We start from the raw sequence: 22,273 nt of genomic DNA on the forward strand, positions 1-22,273 counted from the left end.
TCAGGGTAAAAGCTCAAAACGGAAGTTTTGCTTTCTAGAAACTTGACTCAGCGTCGAAAAAGTCATTTAAAAAAAACAAAAACTCGGCATTGATGTTAGTGCGTTTGTTTTATTTGAAAGGCATGAACAATACATACTTTTGCGTTCTTGATTTGCAGTCAATTAAATGAGCTTTTGCATTAAAGTGCTCGTATTCGTCAGTTTGGTTTTCAGCGCACCATTCGCTCCAATTTAACGCGGATTGGAAGCGTTTGATTCCGCCAAAATGTCGGGAAACCTATGTGAATTCGCATTCGTTATACCATGCATCCATTTATTTAAGACTGAGTGTCATAAAAGTGCTTAAAATGTGGGTTGTGCTTATGATCCATGAGGCGACAAGTCTCCATGATGTCATGGACTCGAATAGTGGCGGTGATGTCCGTTGGGTGCCGCCAGGAGGCAGCAGAGCAGCATTTTTTTCTTCTTCTTCTTCTTCATCGTCTTCTGCTGTCTCGGATTTCTTACTCTCCTTTCTTCGGTGCAGCCTGACTTCCGATTGCGCTGTCAAATCATTCTTAATTCTTGCACACACGAACGCGTCGGGGTGTGTGCGTTAGTGTGCGTGTGCGTGTGTGTGCGCGCGTGGTGGTGGGGGAGGGTCTTACCGCCACGTGCTTTTGTGTGCATGACAATGAAGTGTTTTATGAGCGCTCGTCGAAATCGAAGCGACAACGTTTGAGTGTGCAAGTGTGTCCACGCGCCTGTGTTTGTATGCGTGCCGAGTCATGCTTAAGAAGTGTGTGTGTGTGCGTGCGCGTGCGTGCGTGCGTGTGTTTACTTGCTGTCAGACAGGAGGTCAAAGGTGAGCTGTTAGCAAACAAAGCAAAGTGCGTCTTTAAATTTTCATCAGCCCTCCCTCACCAATGCTGCCCCCCCCCTCTCTCTGCCGCAGTGCTGATCAATAAATTATTCAAGTTTCGTGGAGGTCGCTTGGCTCCGCCTTCTCCAAGCAAACCTGCTGTGGTTGGACATTTGATTAGGTACACCTGAAAGCAAACTCCTCAGTTGCCAAGACGACACCCTCGCTGCTGCTTCAGTGCATACAGAAGGTGTTGCCACGGAAACAGCCAACAGCTTTTTTCAGTTGCCGTGGAAACAAGTCCAATCGTTGAGACGCAGAAAGAGAAGAGGCGCTTTATCGCGACTCCGCAGCCGATCACTATCTGAATGCGGATCATCTTTATTGGCCAAACGTTGAAAACGCGTGAGGACATTTCCTCGAGGTGTTGAAGGCAAACAAAATCGGCATTTTGAACGCCAACGCACGCGTGCAGTGAGTCTGTCAAGCTGTTGTTCGCAACTTGTGTCCGTTTGAATTTTGCATTCCAATAGTGGAAGGCAGGGCGGCTTGTGATTGGACAACATCAATTTTGTTTTGAAGGCCAAAAAGAAGCCGGCCGATTGTTGTAACTTCCTGACGATTGCTGCGTTTGGCGATGTTGCTTGGCGATGAACTTGCCGACGTTTGCGTCGCGTCACTCGCCGCACTGGAAAGATGTTGAGTTTGTTGGCGGCGCGGCAGCAGAATATGTCAAAATGGCAAAGTGTCACGGTGGAATTCAAAATCAAGCCCTCACTTGACCAGCAGCGCCGGTGCGCATTTTGTCGGTGTAACGCTGCCAATAGTTGTCGGCTTTTGGAAGCGTTCCGGCCGGCTGCACATCTGCAATCTGGACAATTGTTCAGCTTTGCTCATAGTTTGAGCAGAAATTGGAATCTGGAAAAATGTTTTCATCGTCCAGTATCGCAATCTCCAAAGACTACTAACGAGTTAGTGTGAGCGCCATCGCGCTCTGCAAGGCTTTGACTCTTCCATCATGCCAGCAGGAGGTGGCCTTTTTCTGTGCGAGTGTGCTGAACAGACCAAGTTCTAATGAGCACGGGGAAGAAAGCTGCGTGGGCACACACACACACACACACACACACACACACATTCTGGTTTACCTCTGTAGAGGGGACCGGAGGGCCTCTTGGGCACTTTTTTGTACGTTTAGCGGCGCACTTTTCTCTCTTCCCACCCCCCAACGGGTCGGCCGGCTTGCAGCGCGTCATCGCCAGATGTGGTCATTCTGTTGGCCCGACACACGTAGTTCCTAAAATAATAGTACCTTCTCTCTGAGCTTTCTCATTGGGGTGGAATTGAGCTGTTTTTTAACTGCTGCTTGGGGCTCCTCACACGACAAAAACCCCAAAACATTTGGTACTTTTTCACTGCACCGCTACCAGTTTCTCCCCTCGCACGCCCAACTCCGCCGACAAGACATTAGTGATGATGTGAACTTGCCTGTTTCATGCTTGTACCTTTCATGCCGCCTTCGCAATTCGAGGACGACACCATGATGATGATGTCAACATATGATTTTATGAATTCAATCAGATGCAGCCGCTACTCGTTTTGGGGAGGGGGGGGGCAATTAAATATGGATGAAGGTCACTTTGCCCCGTTGCGCACACAGACAAGCATTTTGTCTCTGTGGGCAGGCAGGCACCTTGTAGAAGTCGAGCAATCTGTGCGTACGTTGTTTTTGAGCGCATTGTAGACTTCCTCGGAAGGTTCTTTCATCCAAAATGGGAAGGAAAGAAAGAAAAACAGTCCACAGTTTTGACTTTTGAACTTTTTCCAGATACGAGCCGATTTCAACTGCTCTGACTTGCGAGCGCACGATCCAGCGACTCAGCTCATCTTGTTCCAAAAAGAGGCTTGGAGCGCGTCACGGACACGCAAAGAAAGAGGCTTCATCGTGCGTACTTTGAGCCGTTCGATAGCTTCGGCTGACCACAGCCGCTTTAGCTTAATGCTAACATGAATGCGAAACGGCATTCCCATGCTCGTAATTTGCATGGACAGTCGCAACTTTGGAAACGATGAAAAAGGGGTGCAAAACATTTGAAAAGAACAAGAAGTGAAAGATTCTTCTTCATGGGCGTCTCTTTTTCATTTGATACTGTACTGCCTCCTAGTGGCCAAGGCGGGAATGAATTAAAGGGAAACTTGATTAAGCTGAACACTAGCACTGATTTATGCACGTAAAAATGTCATCCGTACTCCAATTCATCGCCCTAAAAGACTCACTTTGATTGCCGGAGTGAGGACGGATCAAATTCTCGCACTGTCAGGGCCTGCGAGAAGCCATTTGAATCTTCAAAGTGAAGGACGCGGGGACCGACGCACTCTTCAAAGAAAGGATCAAACGTGAGCTTTACCTCCACAAAATCCAAAACACGTGCAAAACGACCGCTGCTTTTCTTACGAAGAGCGTGAATGCGCACACGAACCCCGTTGGCAGATGCTTGCAGTTTTCGGACATTTCGCTACGCTAAAGTTTGGTTCAGTCTCAGGTGGTGGGTTAGCTTCTCTTTGACGTTAGCCATGGAAAGGCGAACAATCGTTTTGTGACGTTTTCAGAGGTTGAAGTGGGCCCAAGTGGCGATGTCCACGTACGTTTTGGCCCCGTTATTTTGGAATTATTAGCCACGTATTTACAATGAATTGAAATTGTGAACGCTCCTTGTCGTGATTCCCGCCAGAAATGGGTGGAGGGGAGGGGGCGTGGCCATACTGCTCATTACCAGGAGGTGTTTTAAACTCCTTTGTTTCGTATTGATTTCTCCAAAACAAATTGATCAAATTGAAAATGCAAGCCCCAATATATATTTCCTGATTCATGAAAAAAAAAAAAAAAACACACAAATTGAGCTTGTTGAAAAATGGACCATTCCGGTTGGATGATCCCTTGAAATCATCATGCGCAGACTGCTAAATTTAATATATTTCATTTACTTATTTCATTAGGCTACGCTTTTATGAAATATGATTTCATCGAATGCTGCTTTTTTCCCAAAATGTTTTGTTTTTATCAGACATTGTTGGCATTGCCATCCATCTCCATAGAAACGACAATCTGAGGGCTTCCACTCGGAACTCAAAGCGCCACGCTACTATATATGTTTCAAAAATGAGTTTCACTGTGTGTGCGAGTGTGTCAGCGCACTAGCAAAGGTGTCAAGATGGCTCTCGTCACACGGTCACGCGTCTTTGCCTCGTGACACATCTCAGGTGATGGAGGCAAAAAAAAAAAAATGTCCATTAAGTTGATCAATAATTCATAAAAGTCGCTGCAGTTGCTTCCTGTAACCAGACCCCCCCAAACCCAAAGCCCCTCCCGGAACGCAACATCATCACAATGGCTCAGAATAACAAAAGGAATAACAGAATCCTTTTCCATCTCTTGCTATTTGCGTGTGTGCCAATTTGTGCGAGTATGCGTGTTGACGTGCGGTTTGTAGCATGTACGCGCGTGTGCGTGTGTGTGTGTGTGTCTGCTTGTGTGTTTGAAGGTCATTCCACTTCCTGTCGGTCAGCATTTTGACTTCATTTGCTTGCTGGCGTGTTAAATTTTGTTTTTCAATATCTATTTTTGGGATTTTATTAATAAAATGCATTCGTTCAACACTTTAAACAATGTACACGCACACACTCACAGCGAGGACTTGCGATCAATTAGGTGGACTATTTCCCACGATATTGTGTGCACGTGTGTTGGTGTCAGAGTCAAGCCCCGCCCCCTCCCATCAGAGGAATTATTGATCGTCTTGCTGAAGCTTCATCAGCAGGATTCGACTCGCAGGTCGGATGCCGTGCGCGTGTGCGTGCGCGCGAGCGAGGGAATGAACAATCACAACGTTAAAGTAGTGCAGTAGCGGGAGGTCAAAGGTCAGAAGATGATGCCGATCCATGTCCTTGGTCGCGTGTCACCTTACTCTCTCCTTCAGGCACGCATCAAATGAATGCACGCGCATATTAACGCACGAAGAATGTGTGTGTGTGTGTGTTTTGATCAAAGAAACTGGCTGCTTAATAGTGTCGGTTCCTTTTGCGTCCAGACTTTTTAAAAAATAGGGTATTCCTTTCATTTGGATGACTACTTTGAAGGCGGCGCGACGGAACTTCCGGTCGGTCGGTAGCGCTCTGCGAGAGCTTGCTGAAGTTGGCACTCGCGCGCGCGCGCTCCCGGCGACGGACTGCGGCGCGTGCGAAGCGAGATGGCAGCAGCAGGACGCCATGGCGGCTGAGGACAAAGCGAGCCGCGCGGAGAGCGACCCCCGCTGCCCCCCCGCCGCCACCCGGCCGGCCGCGGTGCGCGCGTCTGCCGCCGGGAGCCTGGCCCTGAGCGCGCTCTCGCTGCTCCTGCTGGTGACCGCCATCGGCACCGAGCACTGGTACGAGACGGACACGCGGCGCCACCGCGACAACTGCGAGCGACAGAGCGCCGACTCGGGCGGCCAGCAGAACCGCGACATGCCCATATTCCACCTGCCGCTGCTCGACACCGGCGCGGCGCCGCGCGACGTGGCGCTCCTGAAGCCCGTGCACGTGGGCAGCCGCGAGGACGAGCTGCTGGAGAACTGGCGCGCCATCCTGGGCATGGGCATCCTGGAGACCGAGTGCGGGCGGCCGCTCTTCTCCACGCACGCCGGCCTCTGGCGCAAGTGCTACGTCGCCGGCCTGGACCCGGACATCGACCGACTGGTCGACCGGGGTGAGCCGCCGCCGCCGCCGCCGCCGCCGCCCTTCTTCCCATTGCGCTCGAAAAAAAAAAGGACGCGCGAGGTGCTGCGCGCTCTTCTGGGGTGGTGTCTGCCTTGGATTTTGCATCCAAGAGTGTGCATGTGAAAGTTAAAGTGTAAAATCAAAATGGGTTTGGTTGAGCTGTGGGCGCGTGGGCGTTAGTGTACGTGTGCGTGTAAGGTTGCGGGTGTGCTGGATTTTGTGCTTGCGCGTGTTGACCCGTGTGCGTGTGTGTGTGTGTGTGTGCGTGAAGTACTTGGCGCACGGGCGAGTGTAGGATCGCAAGTGTGCTTCAATTCGTTCTTGTAGGAAGCCATGGTGAAGCGCTACTTGCACGTGCACGTGTGCTCGCTCACGTAACGTTTGTGTGCGCGCAGGTATCGCGGAGCGCTGCACAGCGGTCAAGTATCATTTTTCTCAACCAATCAGATTGAGGAACATCCCGCTCAACTTGACAAGAAGCATCCAGCAGGACGAGTGGCATCTGCTGCGTGAGTCGCACACGAACACACGCACACACGCACGCACGCTCCCAAATGACATCACGAAAGACAAACATTCACACATTCATAGACACACACATTTATGTACACACACACACACTCTCTCCTTAAAGGGCAAGTCAAGTCCAAAATGTTTTTTCCAAAAATCTGTCTTCGCATTCGGGGCGCAACAAAGCAGAAGTTTGCTCCATCAGAGCGGGCGGCCATTTTGTCACTTGCTTTCTGTTGACTGAAAATGACATCCGAGTTGCTCAGGAGCCATGATTGGTCATGATCCGATCCACTGTCATGTCGACAGTCACACACCCGTCAACCTCGGCCAGTAGTAGCCCTTATAAATGGTCAAGATTCCCCTTATAAATCAACCAAAAACCTTACAAACACCACGCAACGCAAATTGTGTCAGGAACTCAAAATTCAGAATTTTTATATATATATGAATTCAGTTACTCTTTATATTTATATAAGCAGGAAATGTTAAAATTAATTAGGAAACAGAATTTTTCTAGGAAGTTACAGTTACCATGGTGCAATAAATGCAAATATGTTAAACACGTGTTTATACTAATAATCAAAAAAATGACCTTAGCTGTCTGTGAATCCGGGAACATAACTTTCACCAATTCACTCAAGTGGTCCGCAGCCGCCAAAGGGTTGTTGTGCTCCGCAAGGAAAGAGAAGACGATTACGGATTGTCGACCTGATGCTTGAATTTTTCGTTTCTTATTTCGCGGTTCTCCCATACTTGCTTGCTTGCTTCGACGATTTTATTGAATGTTTCTTCGATTGCAACACTAACACAAGCGGAAATGCCGACGGTTGTCATGCTTCATCAAAAATAACGAGCTTTCGCACATGTGCACGTTCCACCCACAGGAAGTGAAGGGTCAGCAGCTTCCTGTCTTCTCAAAAGCCAACGTAAACTTCGATTTTTTATTTTTTTTTGCCCGTACAAAAGTCGATATCCGGCGTACATGATTTGAAATGATAAAAAAACGTACAAAATACGGAGAAAACGTCTAAGTTGGCAGGTCTGACAAAATGTACCCCCCCCCCCAGATGGCTCAAAATGGCCGTTCATATTCCACAAATAAAATATGACTCGATGAGTGAGTGGGGCCGACATTATCGTCAAGGACATTTTGGGATTTGACTTGGCCTTTAAGTACACGCACGCACGAGCACAGGCACGTGTGCGCGAGCGAGCGTTCATGTGCTCGCTGCCACCGGTGTTGTCCCCGTTTCGCCGTCAGACCTGCGTCGCATGACAGCGGGTTTCCTGGGCATGGCGGCCGCCGTCCTGCTCTGCGGCAGCATCGTGACGGCCGTGGGATTCTTCTGGGAGGGAAGCCTCACGCGACACGTGGCCGGACTCCTCTTCTTCATGGCAGGTGCCCAAGCGCACGTGTGTGCGTGTGTGTGTGCGTGCGCTATGCACAGAAGCCGATCACTCCTGATGCTTTCTTGCGTGTTTTTTTTATGTCGTTGTTGTTGTTTTTTGCCTTCAGGAATCTTTTGCACCATCTCTCTGTGCACGTACGCAGCCAGTGTGACCTACGACCTTTCTCGGAAGCCCCCCTTTATCTACGGCCTCCCGGATGACGTGGACCACGGCTACGGCTGGTCGGTGGGTCTGGCGTGGGCCAGCCTGGCTCTCAGCGTGGCCTCGGGGTGCCTGGGCGCCGCCATCCCGCTACTGGGCCGCGCCGGACCCCCCCGCCACAAAGCCGTCCGCGCCTCCGACGTCTGAATCCACGACGTAACGTCCCCCTGCGCTTCCCACCTCCCTCCGCCTCCGCCCCCCTCCGAGACCCCGACGCCCAACGCCCGAACGTGAAAGCGAGGCGTTGCGAGTTCGACTGGCACGGTTGCCTTGGAAACCGACCTTCGCTCAACCCTAAATCATGTCATCGGCCGTCGTGCGACACATCTCTGATAAATAATAACAATTATGATCGTAATCGTAGCGAAAACCACAAATTATTGCAGGCCGTAGTCTCCAAAATGCGGATGAAAATGCCTTTTTGGAAAGAGCGCATAAACATTGTACATAGAAAGATCATGAAAACGTTCACGCAAACCACAAAGTTGGCTACTCGCTAACATAAAATGCCAAATGCCATAGACGGGATAACAAAAAGCACACACAAATGCACTCACTCATCCGCATGAACACACACGTGTGGTGTCATCACCATGGCTGCAACAATACCAAAACGATTTAGCTGCTCACGGCTGCCAGACAGGATTCGTGCAAAAAAAAAAAAAAAAAAAAAATCAGACGTGTTAAAGAATTTGCATCTTGTCATACATTATTCGGAGTGGGCGGCCGTGATGATGTAACCGAAGGCCTTTAGCTCCAGCTCAATTCAGGAAAGCAGATGGCGTGAAAGCCTTGTGGTGTGTTTTTGGAGTGGGCAGCAGAGGGCGCTGTTTGACTTGTCAAGTCGGTTCCCATCGCTTGCCATTGCTGGCATGTTGGCACAATTTGCAAATCCACATCAGGCCAACGTCACTGCCGTGCGAGCGTTGCATCCCAAGTTGCGACGATGGCGCCTGCCTCGCCTTTATCGGGTCCAGATGTCTTCACAGTCGGGAAAACACACATTTTGTCTGACTTTTTCCAGGTGGGAGCCTTTTATGGTGGCAGTGAAGTCAACTCGACTTGACCACAAGCAGCAGTTTGGCAGATAGTTAGCTTCATGCTAACATACGATGACACGCTAACAAGTAGCTTCCGCGTTATGACCCTTGCGGCGAATTGAATCAAAACGGTGGCGTAACACATGACGAGAGAGCTTATTGAGTGCAATGTGAAACTTTTCTTGGTCGGTGCTATGCTGCCACCTGGTGGCCGAGCTGCACACACCACGAGGAGCAGCAAACGGTTGCACCAACTTTAAAACAGCAAAGTGTACATCTCAAGTGAGGTCAAATATTGCATAATTAACAAATACAAATACGGAACACACGCTTTCCAAGAACAGCGTCCAATCAAATCACCAAAAAACAAACTAAACTGCTTTAAGTCAAGTCAATGAAACCACCAGAGGCGGGCATCGGTCAGCGCTTTAGTCCGCCGTCTTTGAGTATTTCAGGCCCGCCCAGTCGCTCCGAATCAACCAAACGGCATCGAGGAGGGACTTGGCGCTACATGCGGGTGCCAAAGAAAGAAAAAAGAAAAATACTTTTCACTTCCTCAGACCGCAATGACGCGTGTCCCGTATTGGTTTTATTTGGACGTTCATTTATTCCCATAATTATTTTTCTTCTCTATTTGGCCGCACGTGACATGGAAATGATGGGTCGGCCTGAAATTCTGACGGGAACTTTGTGACGGACTGACGATGCTCACCTGTGGAACGCACGCGCACCCCCCCCCAAAAAAAATATCAGGACTGTGATGCAGAGAGAAGAGAAAAGGACAAAGGATGGAACTTTGGGGGACTCCGTTGACACGAGGTGCAACAGACGAGCCACGTTTACCGAAACTATCGGAGCGGCTTCTTCTGGACAGACAAAAGCGAGAGCGGTGCCGTGAATGCCCAGGCGAGAGGTGACAAGATCCTGGTCCATTGGATCAAAGTAACCTCCTTCCAAAATTCCAACTGGCCATGCTAACGGTGAGCATTTCAATGGCGTTTGTGTTGTAGTTTCGGAGTAAACTGCAGCTGGCAATGGCTTTTAATGGCTTCAAGCCCCATTTTGGCCAAATGGAGTTGAGTTCGCTGCCACCAGAAATCACTCACATCATAAGTCGAAGGAAAAAAAAGACGATGGCTCGTATCTGGAACAACTCACTCATATCTAGAGCCAGTACAGTCCCGTTTTTTTCCGAGCAATTTTCTTTTTCAGTTGACTGTTTTCCGTGAGCCAATTTGTTTTTTTTTTTTCACGCCAATGTAATTACGGATGCAGTTTATATGTGGCACCGACCTGTTTGGTGAAAATCAAAATTAAATTGTTTCAACAGCATGTGTGTTTCTGCAACAATTTCTGTTCAAGTGAACAGTTTGGCGAATTTTCTCAAGTTGCAACTATTTTGGTGACGTGGCTGTGTAGAATCAAGGCACACAAAGACGAAGAACCAATCACACCTACCACCAAGTTTGAGTGTTCAATCAACCGACCAAGCATGTCTTTGGAATGTGCGTGTATTTTTGTTCTTCTGTTTTTTTTTTCAGAATATTATTAATATTTCCCCCTCGTTTTTGGAATATTCCCCAAAACAGAAACTCATTACTATGTTTTTCAGAAATGTTTTTTTATTGTAAAAAAAATTATGACGACAAAAAGATTGGGAAAAACAGAAAAAAAAATCTGAAAACAGGGTAACAAATAATAAAAAAAACAGACAAATCTCCCCCAAAAAGAATTATTCAGAAAATGTGGATTTTGGTTGTGCGCGTGTGTGCGTGTGAATGCAATACGCTTCTGTAAGAAACAAGAACAGACGAAAAAAGACTCAAATCAGACACCGCCTCTGTGCGTCCTGACGTCATTGCGCAAGCGCAGACGCTCCGCCGCGGAGGAGCAACACACACGCGCACACGCACTCACATTACCAAGCGAGTTTCCGCATCATCGCCGGCAGCTCGGAAAGGATCCGCGGACTAGAACCGGACAAACGGACGCTCCGGGACTGGAGCTGCGACCTCCTCCTCGTCTGAAGTGGCCGCCACAGGTGCCCGTTCCAAAACCTCCCCGGTGCCGCCGAGATACCTAACCGGCTACGGCAACCCCAAGCCAAACGGATGGCTGCCGCCCGCTAGCGGGCTAGCAAGCAAGCTAGCTGGCAGGCAGGCAGGCGAACTCATCCAGTGGCAAGCGGTTAGCATGGGGCGGCTAGCGCTCCGAGCGTCCAATTAGCCGCCTAGCTGGCCGGTTAACGGCTAGCTAGGGTCGTCACGTCTGGCGGGCGCAGAGGATGCTTTCGGCTGGATGTGCCGAGGCTCCCCCCTCCGCCGGAACTGCTGCTCGGCTGCCGTCCATGTAAAGACACCAGACCCCCCCCCCCCCCCCCCCCCCATCATCATGCAGGCTGCCCATCAGCAGTACGACTTCTTCAGCGACGACAACGCCGCCAAATGGAGAGGCCTGCTGGTGCCAGCACTGGACAAGGTAACAAGCACTATATATATATATATATATATATATATATATATACACATATATGTGTATATATATATGTGTGTATATGTATATGTGTATGTATATATATATATATATATATATATATATATATATATTATCAAAAAAGTCATTAAAAAAATAAATAACAACAAAATAATAAAAAAAAGGGTTAGGGTTATATATAAATATATAATGTGTATATATATATATATATATGTATATATATGTATCACATCTAATATGGTGCAGTATTTGCAAAGTATGCAAATTCTTTTGGAGTTAAATTATTTAATTGCGTGAGTTTAAAAAAAAATAATAGTGTGACCTTTTTTTTTGCGTCTTGTATCCGAAAAATACTTCATATACTAATACAAGAAGTCATAACAAATTAAAGTCCAATGAGGCATTTTTGCGAAGGCAAGAACTAACAAAGATGCTTGGAAAACAAATGAAAACAAACTGAATTTCAAGCGTAAAAGCCAAAAAGAAATGAAAACTAACTCTTGTCGCCCTGGTGTGCGTGCATGTCAGGTGCTGAAGCAGGTGCACCCTAACCTGGTGTCCCAGCAGGAGGCGCTGCAGTACATTGAGGATTTGATCTTGCTGCTGCTCAGCATGTTGTGTCAGGCTCAGCCTCGCAGCGTGCAGGATGTGGAGGTGACACACACACGTGCGCACACACACACACGTCACGTCACGTCACGTCACCGGGTACGCGTGTGCGCCTGCTGTCCGAACAGGAGCGGGTCCAGAAGACTTTCCCCCACCCCATCGACAAGTGGGCCATCGCCGATGCTCAGGCTGCCATTGAAAAGAGGAAGCGCAGGAACCCGCTGGCGCTACCCGTTGACAAGATCCACCCGCTGCTCAAGGTAAGCCACACACTCGAGCGTTGGGCCGTAAGCGAGCCACGGCGTGTCGGCGGCGCCGCCTTTCTCCAATGGTGCCTTGTGCCGCCGCTAGGAGGTGCTGGGCTACAAGGTAGACCACCAGGTGTCAGTCTACATGGTGGCCGTGCTGGAGTACATCTCGGCCGACATCCTCAAGCTGGCAGGGAACTACGTGCGCAACATCCGCCACTACGAGATCTCCCAGCAAGACATCACCGTGGCCATGTGCGCCGACAAGGTAGCGTCCGCCCGCCTCGCCAACGTCCGCGATCCCGTCGGAATATCCGCGCTTGTTCTTTTCATTCTTGTTTCCGCAACGAGCAAATGATGCGTTTGTGCGTCGCGTTCAGGTGCTGATGGACATGTTCCACCAGGACGAGGACGACGTGAGCAGCTTCCCGCTGACGGACGAGGAGCCGTCGGCCAACGAGGAGCAGAGTTACTACGAGCTGGTGCGAGGCTTCATGGCCGACGGGCGCCACTTCCTGCGTCAGCTGGAGCTCGTCATCAAGGTTTTCCGAGAGCCCTTCAGCGCCAACGGCATGCTCTTCTCGCAGCACGTACGTACGCACGTACGCGCGCCTGAAGTGGGCCGATCGCGAGGCACTCGAAGGGAAACAAGCCCTCGGAGTGTTTTTTTTTTTTTTTAATGTCGTGTCCGCGCATAAAGACAAAAGGTTTAGGTGGGCGAGTTGCACCCTTCGACGTCATATGCCCACAAAGTGTGCACAGAAAATATTTGGAAGGCTTCTTTCTTTTGTCAACGAATGTCATATTATGCATTTAGACTTTGAGAATACGAGATGTCTCATATATTCCACCTGAGTTTGCCCTAATCTGCACAAGAAATTCCAATAATGTTTCGATTGAGCCGTTGGCCGCGATTCATGAAAAGCCATTTTTCGATTTCAAATCGGTTGCGTTACGGTTGAGCTCGTTAGCGGCTGTCCGAGACGTTTGTGACGACTGCCGCGTGCGTCTTGCTGTCCGAAACGAGCGAGCGACTTTGGTTGCGAAGTGAGCGAGGTCGCGTGGACGCTCAAGTCGAGTCGACGCGCCGCCTGCTGCGATACGGCGAAGGTGGGCCGCGACAGACCGATTAGAGGCGGGGCTTCTCCTTCATCGCGGCTGGTGTTGCTCAAACTTTGGCTAATGCTAAACGCCAAAGCTGCCCACTTGAGCCTTTTTTTTTTTTGCCGGTCAGGCCCCGCCCTGCAGCCGCGATCTCTGCGCCGTTCCGGCCACGACCCTCTGTTTATTTTTTTCTTTTTCATAAAAATTGGCGGCCCCCGACCCCGTAAAAGTTGGAGTTTGTTTAGGAAAATATTCAGTTTGTGGGTGACTTTGTTGGTTTCGGAAAATGTTAAGTGCCGCAAACGCATCAGCCTTCCCTTCCGATTGACGAAGCCGCCGGCGCTCTGGCTGTGCCGATCCCCGGGCGTGGCGGCGTGCCCCTGACCTCTTGACCTCTGTCTGCTCAGGACGTGGAGGGCATCTTCAGCCGCGTGGTGGACGTCCACGAGGCCACGGCCAAGATGCTGGGCCTGCTGGAGGATGCCGTGGAGATGACGGACGACGGCAGCCCGCACCCGCTGGTGGGCAGCTGCTTCGAGGACCTGGCCGAGGTTGGCCCCGCCCCCCCGCAATCACACCTTTTGCTTTTTTGCTGTTGTTTTAGTTTTTTTTTTTTTCCCCCTCTCTCTTCTTTCCAACTTTCTCGCTCTTTTACTTGTTTCTCGCTAATGTGAGCAATGGGAACTAATGTGGTGTTCTCTCCTCCCGGCCGTCACTTGACCCGGCGCGCAGGAGCTGGCTTTCGACCCTTACGAGACGTACGCTCAGGACGTACTTCGCTCGGGCTTCCAGCAGCACTTCCTCAGCCAGGTCACCAAACCCGGCGCTGCCTTCCACCTCCAGGTGAGCCCCGCCCACTGACCTCTGACCTGACCGTGTCATCAGCAAACAAATGAAGTTCATGGTTGGCCCATTCCTGACTTCCGAACGGGACAATATCTCAAGCTTGCCGTTTGGTTCCCACGTGGTATGGATATCTTTCGAGGGCTATTTGAGAGCGTTTTCCAGACAAATAAACATTCTGTTGGAAATTGGACATTGTTTTGCTCAGGATTCTCAATTTGTTCGGGGACCTCCTGGGCCCCTCGAATTCTTCTCCTTAACACCCCCCCCCCCCATGCTTTCGGAGCCCTGCAAAACACACAAAAGCATTTCAGTGCGCTGTGGGCACGAGCATGGCGGCTCATTATTATCGGATTGAGATTTGTCTTTGTCGCGTCGGTCGGTCGAGAGGATCAACGGCATCCCGGTGACCCGATTGCTGCTTGTTGTGTCCGCAGTCCATCTGCGAAGGCTTCAAGGAAGCCGTGCAATACGTCTTGCCTCGACTGCTGCTCACGCCCGTCTACTACTGCCTGCACCTCTTTGACATCATCAAGGTAACCAAAAACTCTTCCTCACCACCATCGTCATGCATGTACAGCATTTTGTTTTTTAATATCACAGTGTCATTAAAAGAAATAATCATGTTCCTGGAAAAGTTTTTTTTTTTTTTTTTTTGTGGGGCTGCAACAGATTGAGGGCATTTGAATTCTTTCAAGTGGCAAAAATTATGAGTTGAGGTCCCAGATAGGTCACAGAACAAATGAAGTTTTGGCCACCAGATGGCACCAAAGCTATTTGAGGTGCTTTGGCCTGAGAACCCCCCCCCTCCCCTCCCCTCACCCCACACACAAACGCAAGAACAAACAATGATGCTCAAAACCGAGTGCACGTGTGTTTGTGTTGCAGCAACTGGAGGAGAAGAGCGAGGACGAGGAGGACAAGGAGTGCCTGAAGCAGGCCATCACGGCTCTGCTCAACCTTCAGAGCAGCGTGGAGAGGATTTGCTCTCGCAGCTTGGCCAAGCACAGACTCAGGTCCGTATGGAAAGTTCCACTGCGGGATTCCGCCCATTCTTCGGCTCCCCGGACCCAAATAGAGCGGGCAGGGGCGGCCGGGGCAGGAAGTGACGAGGGCAGCCAGTAAGGCGGGGCGGTTCTACTCATTGTTCTTTTAGCAACAAGAACAGGAAGGAAAAAAAAAGACGTAGACAAGTAGCAAACAGGTTTGAGGAGAGCCGAGGCGGCTCAAGTTGAAAGGTGGAGACGAGCTGGACGATGGACGGGCGGCTATGAAGACGTGAGTGCGCCTAGCCCCCCTTTAGCGTTGCCGCGTTGGCGTCCCGTGACGCGTCGTGTTCATACCTCAGGGCGTTATGTGCTAAAGTGATTAGCCGAGGATCAGCGCACGGCGCTTTCATTCTCTGGCTTGTGGTCGCCTGCGTTGCCGCCGATCCGTCGCCTTCCTCACTTTGGTCACGTGATGATTTTTGAGCAGCATGACAATGCGAGTCGGGATGACATCCAAGACTTACTGAGCGCTCGTTTGGCACGGTGGCGAATGTTGCGTTCTCGTCACAAATGTAGACGGTCGCAAAACGTTTGCCTGCACAAGAAAAAAAAAAAAAAAGAGACCTTGAAACGTGCTTTTCTACTGCCGCAATTGTTTGCCACCGAGCGGGCGGGGCTTTCGATTCTTACCCTCGATTCAGAGTTGGTTCGATGCCACAGGATCAAGATGCGGTCTAGAATCAGGACCTCGCTTCAGCCAATGTACTACAATGAAACATTCCAAGGTGCAGGACTAGAATCAGAACCGGAACTCGGATCAGTGTTCCAAGCAGGATCAGTACTTTCTCCTGCAACACGTGTATCGTTTGATTTTAAGTTCTGAGGATCGTGGTCGGAACCATTTCTGCGTCAAGACCGGGATTTGCCATCATGCTAGATTTCGGATCACTGTTCGAACTGGGTCCCAGACTAGGGTCGGTCCGAGATAAGGTCCATCATCAGGTCTGATAGTGTCTTCAGGACCGGGACTAGAATCACGTCCAGTATTTGGATCAGTGAACGAATCAGAATTACTCACAAACAAGGGTCCAGGAATAGGGTCAGTCTCGGACCGGGTCCAGGAATCGGACTTGAATCGAGTCCAGGGTGAGGAGTCGAGTCAGGATCGGGACTACAACCGAGACCGGGGTTCGGACTGGAGTCACGGTCACGGGACCTAGTTTAGGCTCAGTACGAGAATGCGGTTCAGAACCAGGATTTGGATTAGTGCTAGAATCAGGTTCCGGTTTTGAATCTGCGCTTTTGGGTCACGCGGCCGCTGTGGTACGTTGCAGTGAGTCGGCCTGCCGCCTGCACAGCCAGCAGATGAAGGGCAAACATTTGGCCATCAAGAAGATGAACGAGATCCAGAAGAACATCGACGGCTGGGAAGGCAAAGACATCGGCCAGTGCTGCAACCACTTCATCATGGAGGGAACGCTGACCCGAGTGGGCGCCAAACACGAGCGCCACATCTTCCTGTTCGACGGCCTCATGATCTGCTGCAAGTCCAACCACGGACCGCCGCGCCTGCCCGGCGCCGGCTCGGCCGCCGAGTACCGCCTCAAGGAGAAGTTTTTCATGCGCAAGGTTACAAAAGCGACTGAAAATCTTGATTTCAATCCTTTCCCCTCGATTCCCGTGTTTGAAAATTGACGGCCTTTTTGCATCCCACCGCAAGGTCCAGATCAACGACAAGGACGACAAGGAGGGCGAGTACCGGCACGCCTTCGAGATCATCCTGAAGGACGGCAACAGCGTGGTTTTCGCGGCCAAGTCGGCCGAAGACAAGAACGGCTGGATGGCGGCGCTGGTGTCGCTCCAGTACCGCAGCACGCTGGAGAGAATGCTCGGCGCCGCCGTGCTGCAGGAGGACAAGGACGAGCACGTGCACCTGCCCGCGCCGCATCTCTACCGCTTCGCCCAGCCCGACTCCGAGGAGAACGTGGTCTTCGAGGACAGCGTGCAGTCCAAGTCGGGCATCCCCGTGGTCAAGGCCGGCACCGTCCTCAAGCTCATCGAGAGGCTCACCTTCCACATGTATGCCGGTGAGTACGCCGGCGCGGAATTTGGGTCCGCTCAGCCAGCGGGACCTAGATTTAGTTTCGGGACCGGAATGAGGACTCGGCTCGGCGGATGTCATTTTTAGTATTTGACGAGATTTGAAGCTTAAGACCTCTCGAAAGAGTAGAGGCGGAAAGAAAAGAGCGCCGACGGAAGTCATTTTCGGACCGCCGCAAACCCGAAAAGCAGGCGGAGGAGCGGTAGTAGTGCAAAAATTGAACGCTTCGTTTTACAACATAGTCATCAGGAAAAAAAATGTCGCTTCCAGGATATGAGTTGGACACGCCCCCCTTTTCCCTTTTTGCGAGCGTTCCTCTCCAAATTCATGCCGAAAATGATTCAAATGTGCCGAACTGTGTTTGTGTAAAGTGGTCCAAATCGTGGCGCTGTTCCGCTTGTAAATGTTATTTTTGTGTGCGCGTGACAAAAAAATGGATGCACGATCCAAATAACGCTGACGCGCTTGGCAAATGACGGAAGTTCGCTGACACGCCCACCACTGATAAACAAACGGACTTGACTTGACCAGACTCGGGATGGGTTCAGGCTTGGAATTGTGATGAGTTCTAAAAGCAGCAATCTGGGTTGTTGCGCGATGTGATGCGTGATCGTCGCCATCCTTCTTCTTCTGCCGTCCTTCCTCCCGCAGACCCCAATTTTGTGCGAACGTTTCTAACGACCTACAGATCTTTCTGCAAACCGCAGGAGCTGCTGGACCTGCTCATGGAGAGGTAACACGCGCACCTGCGCACACGCGCGCGCACATACGAGAGGGATGACTCATAGCGCGCGTCGCTTCAGGTTTGACATTCCTGAGCCGAGGCCCAACGACGCGGATCGTCCGGACGGAGGCGAGCAGCCCCTCAGCGCCGAACTCAAACGTTTCCGCAAAGAATTTGTGCAGCCCGTCCAGCTCAGGTATGCCAACAACGGTGGTGGAAAAAGTCTGCACACCCCTGCTCAAACACTGACTCATAGACCGGATAGTTTGTGGTTGCACACCCTAACCAAGTCTTCAGAATGAACCGTTGGACTCAAGTGCCCAAATCAAGTTCAGCGGTTCCAGGACGCTTTGCCGTGGCCACTTGCTGCAGACCGACCCCAAAAAAACATCCGAATTTGATTTAGGGTTAATTAGAGGACCCTGAAATGTCCGAAGGTTTGCGTGGGATCGGTTGACTCTGAGCAGAGCCACCTTCCCGGTTATGGGGGGTGTGCACACCTTGGCAGCTTTATCAGAATCAGAATGCGCTTTGAACAGGGGTGTGTGCACTTTTCATAAGCAGCGTGTATTCCTCCGCCAGAGTTCTGAACGTGTGCCGTCATTGGGTCGAACATCACTTTTATGACTTTGAGAGAGACGCTCACCTGCTGCGACGACTGGAGGACTTCATCGCTTCCGTCAGAGGTGTGCGGCCCGTCGGCGCCTGCGTGACACTGGAGGAGGAGAAAAACCCAAAACAAAAGCGCCTTGTGTAGCATGTCGTTGGCTGCCAAAGAGACTTTTTTTCCTTTGTCGTCGTTCCAGGCAAGGCGATGAGGAAGTGGGTGGAGTCGATCACAAAGATCATCCGGAGGAAGAAGCAGGTGGCGGTCAGCGGACCGAGCCACAGCATCACCTTCCAGAACTCGCCGCCCGCCGTCGAGTGGCACATCTGCAAACCGGGGCAGCTGGAGCACTTTGACCTCATGACGCTTCACCCCATCGAGATCGCCCGGCAGCTCACCCTCCTCGAGTCGGACTTGTACAGGTGACAAAAAAAGCGCCCGTGAACTCCGTCGCCCCGAGCGAGCGGCCGATCGAGTCGTGTGGCCCGTTTGCCGCGCAGGGCGGTGCAGCCGTCGGAGCTTGTGGGCAGCGTGTGGACCAAAGAGGACAAAGAGATCCATTCTCCCAACCTCCTGCGGATGATCCGACACACCACCAACTTGACGCTCTGGTTTGAAAAGTGAGGGCCGCCGCCTCCGCTCTGCCGTCGCCGCCGGCTCCGCCCATTTCTCCATGGCCATCTCCTGTGGCGGTGGCGCAGGTGCATCGTGGAGACGGAGAACGTGGAGGAGCGAGCGGCGGTGGTGTCGCGGATCATCGAGATCCTCCAGGTCTTCCAGGAGCTCAACAACTTCAACGGAGTCCTGGCGGTGGTCAGCGCCATGGACTCGTCGCCCGTCTACAGGCTGGACCACACCTTTGAGGTGAGCGCGCCGTCTCGGTCGAACGAAGATTAGTTGCGTTTGTCTCACTAAATTGCTTTTGGGGCGGGGTTTGCTTTTTGCTTCAGCAAATTCCCAGTCGTCAAAGGAAGATTCTGGAAGAAGCTCACAAGCTGAGTGAAGACCACTACAAGAAGTATTTGGCCAAATTGCGCTCCATCAACCCTCCCTGTGTCCCCTTCTTTGGTATGAGCCGACTTGTCTGTTCATGAAAGGGTCCCGGAACGCTAATAAGTGCGTGCGTGCGTGCGTGCGTGGCAGGCATCTACCTGACCAACATCCTGAAGACCGAGGAGGGCAATCCGGACTTCCTGCTGCGCCACGGCAAAGGTTTGATCAACTTCAGCAAGCGGCGGAAAGTGGCGGAGATCACGGGCGAGATCCAACAGTACCAGAACCAGCCGTACTGCCTGCGCGTGGAGAGCGACATCAGGGTGGGCGTCACCGTGGTCATGTTTGCGGCGTCGCCCGCCCGTCTTGACGTGCGCCGTGTTGCAGAAGTTCTTCGAGAGCCTCAGCCCCATGTCGGAGCTGTGCGAGAACGACTTTGGCGATCGTCTCTTCAACAAGTCTCTGCTCATCGAGCCTCGCAACGCTCGCACGCCGCCGCGCTTTGTGAGTATTTTGTAACGGCTGTGAAATGTTTTTTTGAATATTCGGCACGCCAAATTCCACCAACTGTAAGATTCGATTGTTGGCGTTTCACGCTGGAAATTTCCATCTGCCTGCCCGGTGCCGTGAACGTGCAAAGATGTGATCGACGTTCAAATGAAAGACAAAAGTTCCAAGGCAATTGAAAAGCAAATAACGCCGACGACAATGTGTGCGGACTTTGACCTTCAGGCCAAGAAGTACTCGTGTCCCCTGAAGTCTCCGGGCATCCGTCCCACGTCGGCGCGCCCCGGCGCCACGTGCCACCCGACGCCGCTGCAGAACGAGCCGCGCAAGATCAGTTACAGCCGCATACCCGACAGCGAGGCGGACGGCCCCGACGCCAGCTCGGCTCCCAACTCCCCCTGCACGCCGCTGACTCCGCCCCCCGCCTCGGCCGCCTCCAGCTCCACCGACGTCGGCAGCGTCTTCGATTCGCCGCAGGCGCCCAGCAGCCCCGCCCACTCCAGTAAGCGCACGATTGGCATTCGCCTGGCTAACGTTGATCATCGGCCTACGTCCTGTTTCTCAAGTGAACTCCGACCCGGGAAGTGTTGACATTGTTAGCTTAGCTTAGCTTAGCACGAACGCCTGCTCGTCCTCACGCTCATTCTCTCCTCTTCGTCCCGCAGCTGGCGACGCCATCTTTGGCTCGGTCTGGCTGCCTCATGGCCCACGTTAGTATGACCCCGCCCGCCGCTTCCCCGTTTCCATAGCGACCGTCAGCTCGCCCCACCTCTTCCTGTTCCCATCGTAACACTCATTAGCGAGCGTGACGCTTTTGCAGATTGTTCCCTTGAAATGCTGGACCTTCATCCTCATCTTCGTCGTTTGTTGTTGTTGTCGTTTGCGATGTCGCTGACGCCGCGGCGTCCCGTTTGTCGTCAGGGTCGTCGTCCGTGTCGTCCATGGTCTCCTTCAGCCGCCTCGCTGACGACTCTCCCCTGCCGCCGCCCGTGCCGCCCCGCAGAAGACCCGAGTCTGCGCCGGCCGACCCGTCTCCATCCAAGGTTCTGCTCCTCTTCCGGTGACAAACATCTTTGATGGAAGCCTTATTGGTTATGCCGCACCTCATATTGTGCAGGGCGGGCTCCGTACATTTGGCAAGCTTGTGGCTTTAATGTACGCGCGATGAGACCGAGGCAATTGGCATCTTGGCATGCGTCTAGAGTCCGATGCCACGGAGAGAAGCTGGTCACTTCAAACAAAATCAAATATTGCTTTTTGTTTGGTTTCCTTTTTTTTTTTTTTCTTTCATTTGTGCGTGTGCGGTTCCCGCATTTAACGTTGCAGCTGAAAAGCATATTGCATAGGCCATCATTGTGATATCAATATTTTTTTTCTATATCTCGCAGCCCTAATTATGCTCAGTAATATGATTAACATAACGAGGATGATGATGATTTTTACAACAATGTGATCGCGTTGGTGGTGATGTTCGCCAATTGTGATTCCGATGAATGTCGTTTTTGGGACAATATGATCCGATGGTTCGTCTGTGATGTCTCAGATGTCGTCTAAGCCGGACAGCCCGCCGGCCGTGCCGCCTCGCCAGCCCACCTGCAAACTCCTGCCCCCCCGCTACTCATCGCTGTCGTCGTCGCCTCCTGACAGCCCGCCCCTGCTTCCCCCCCGGGAGCCGCTCAGCTCGCCCCTGCACCTCCTGCCGCCCCCCCAGGGCCGCCTCCGCTGCGAGCTGCCGGCCCAGGCCTTCTTTCCCGCCGTGTCCTGCCTGGGCCCCGCCCCCACCTCACCGCCGCCCGCCTCCGTCAGCCCTTCCCCCGCCTCCAGGAGGATGCCCCTCCCCTCACCTTCCCACCTCCTCCCGCTGGACGGCCCCCCTGTGCCGCCTCGCCACGGCGTGCCCAAGCTGCCCCCCAAGACCTATAAGAGGGACTCTCTGAGCCACACCCCCTTGCTGGACACACCACCTGCGGTGTGAGGGAGGGGGAGTGGCCGATCTAACGCGACACTGCTGATTGTGCACACACACACACACACACACCCTTCCCACCACGCGCACCGAAGAATGCGAAGCCTTCAGGTGCCGGAACCAGCGGAACCAAAGGTCTCTTGCGTTAGACTCGCCACGGTTCTGCTCTGACTTCTTTTGTCACAAGGGAATAAAAATTGTCGACGTCACAAGCGCTACGTTTTCATTGGGGGGGGGGGGGGCAAAAAAAGCGATGTTGAGATACGTTACGAGAACAAAAATGAACCAATTTGGATGTGCATTGCCCACGTATCGGATCGGGTCTCTGGGTC

General features: G+C 51.9%; 2 protein-coding genes across 4 annotated transcripts; both read left to right on the plus strand.

Moving 5' to 3' along the window:
• The first annotated feature begins 4,983 nt into the window (after positions 1-4,983).
• Positions 4,984-10,089, plus strand: LOC148332919 (transmembrane protein 178A-like). The gene is made up of 4 exons (XM_088303431.1): positions 4,984-5,582; positions 5,989-6,102; positions 7,368-7,505; positions 7,623-10,089. Exons 1-4 carry the CDS (start codon positions 5,105-5,107, stop codon positions 7,862-7,864), a joined length of 972 nt encoding a protein of 323 aa, XP_088159557.1. The 5' UTR covers positions 4,984-5,104; the 3' UTR covers positions 7,865-10,089.
• A 1,036-nt stretch (positions 10,090-11,125) lies between these two features.
• On the plus strand, positions 11,126-22,147 carry LOC148332920 (son of sevenless homolog 1-like). 3 transcript variants are annotated; one of them, XM_088303374.1, is made up of 24 exons: positions 11,126-11,235; positions 11,779-11,904; positions 11,988-12,119; positions 12,211-12,375; positions 12,488-12,697; positions 13,619-13,762; positions 13,944-14,054; positions 14,492-14,590; positions 14,943-15,070; positions 16,378-16,672; positions 16,764-17,130; positions 17,796-17,877; positions 17,948-18,064; positions 18,451-18,554; positions 18,675-18,897; positions 18,976-19,095; positions 19,177-19,339; positions 19,426-19,543; positions 19,619-19,791; positions 19,856-19,972; positions 20,201-20,477; positions 20,641-20,685; positions 20,897-21,018; positions 21,519-22,147. In XM_088303374.1, the coding sequence occupies exons 1-24, from the start codon at positions 11,149-11,151 to the stop codon at positions 21,948-21,950; spliced, it is 3,957 nt and encodes a 1,318-aa protein (XP_088159500.1). In that variant the 5' UTR covers positions 11,126-11,148; the 3' UTR covers positions 21,951-22,147. The 3 variants fall into 3 exon arrangements, with proteins under 3 accessions (XP_088159500.1, XP_088159502.1, XP_088159503.1); XM_088303376.1 differs by having other exon boundaries at positions 12,512-12,697; XM_088303377.1 differs by lacking the exon at positions 20,641-20,685.
• The last annotated feature ends 126 nt before the right edge of the window (positions 22,148-22,273 follow it).

This window comes from Idiotropiscis lumnitzeri, chromosome 8 (assembly GCF_059441095.1).
Source record: "Idiotropiscis lumnitzeri isolate Australia: NSW breed Sydney's pygmy pipehorse chromosome 8, RoL_Ilum_1.0, whole genome shotgun sequence".
In the NCBI taxonomy this organism is placed as follows: domain Eukaryota; kingdom Metazoa; phylum Chordata; class Actinopteri; order Syngnathiformes; family Syngnathidae; genus Idiotropiscis; species Idiotropiscis lumnitzeri.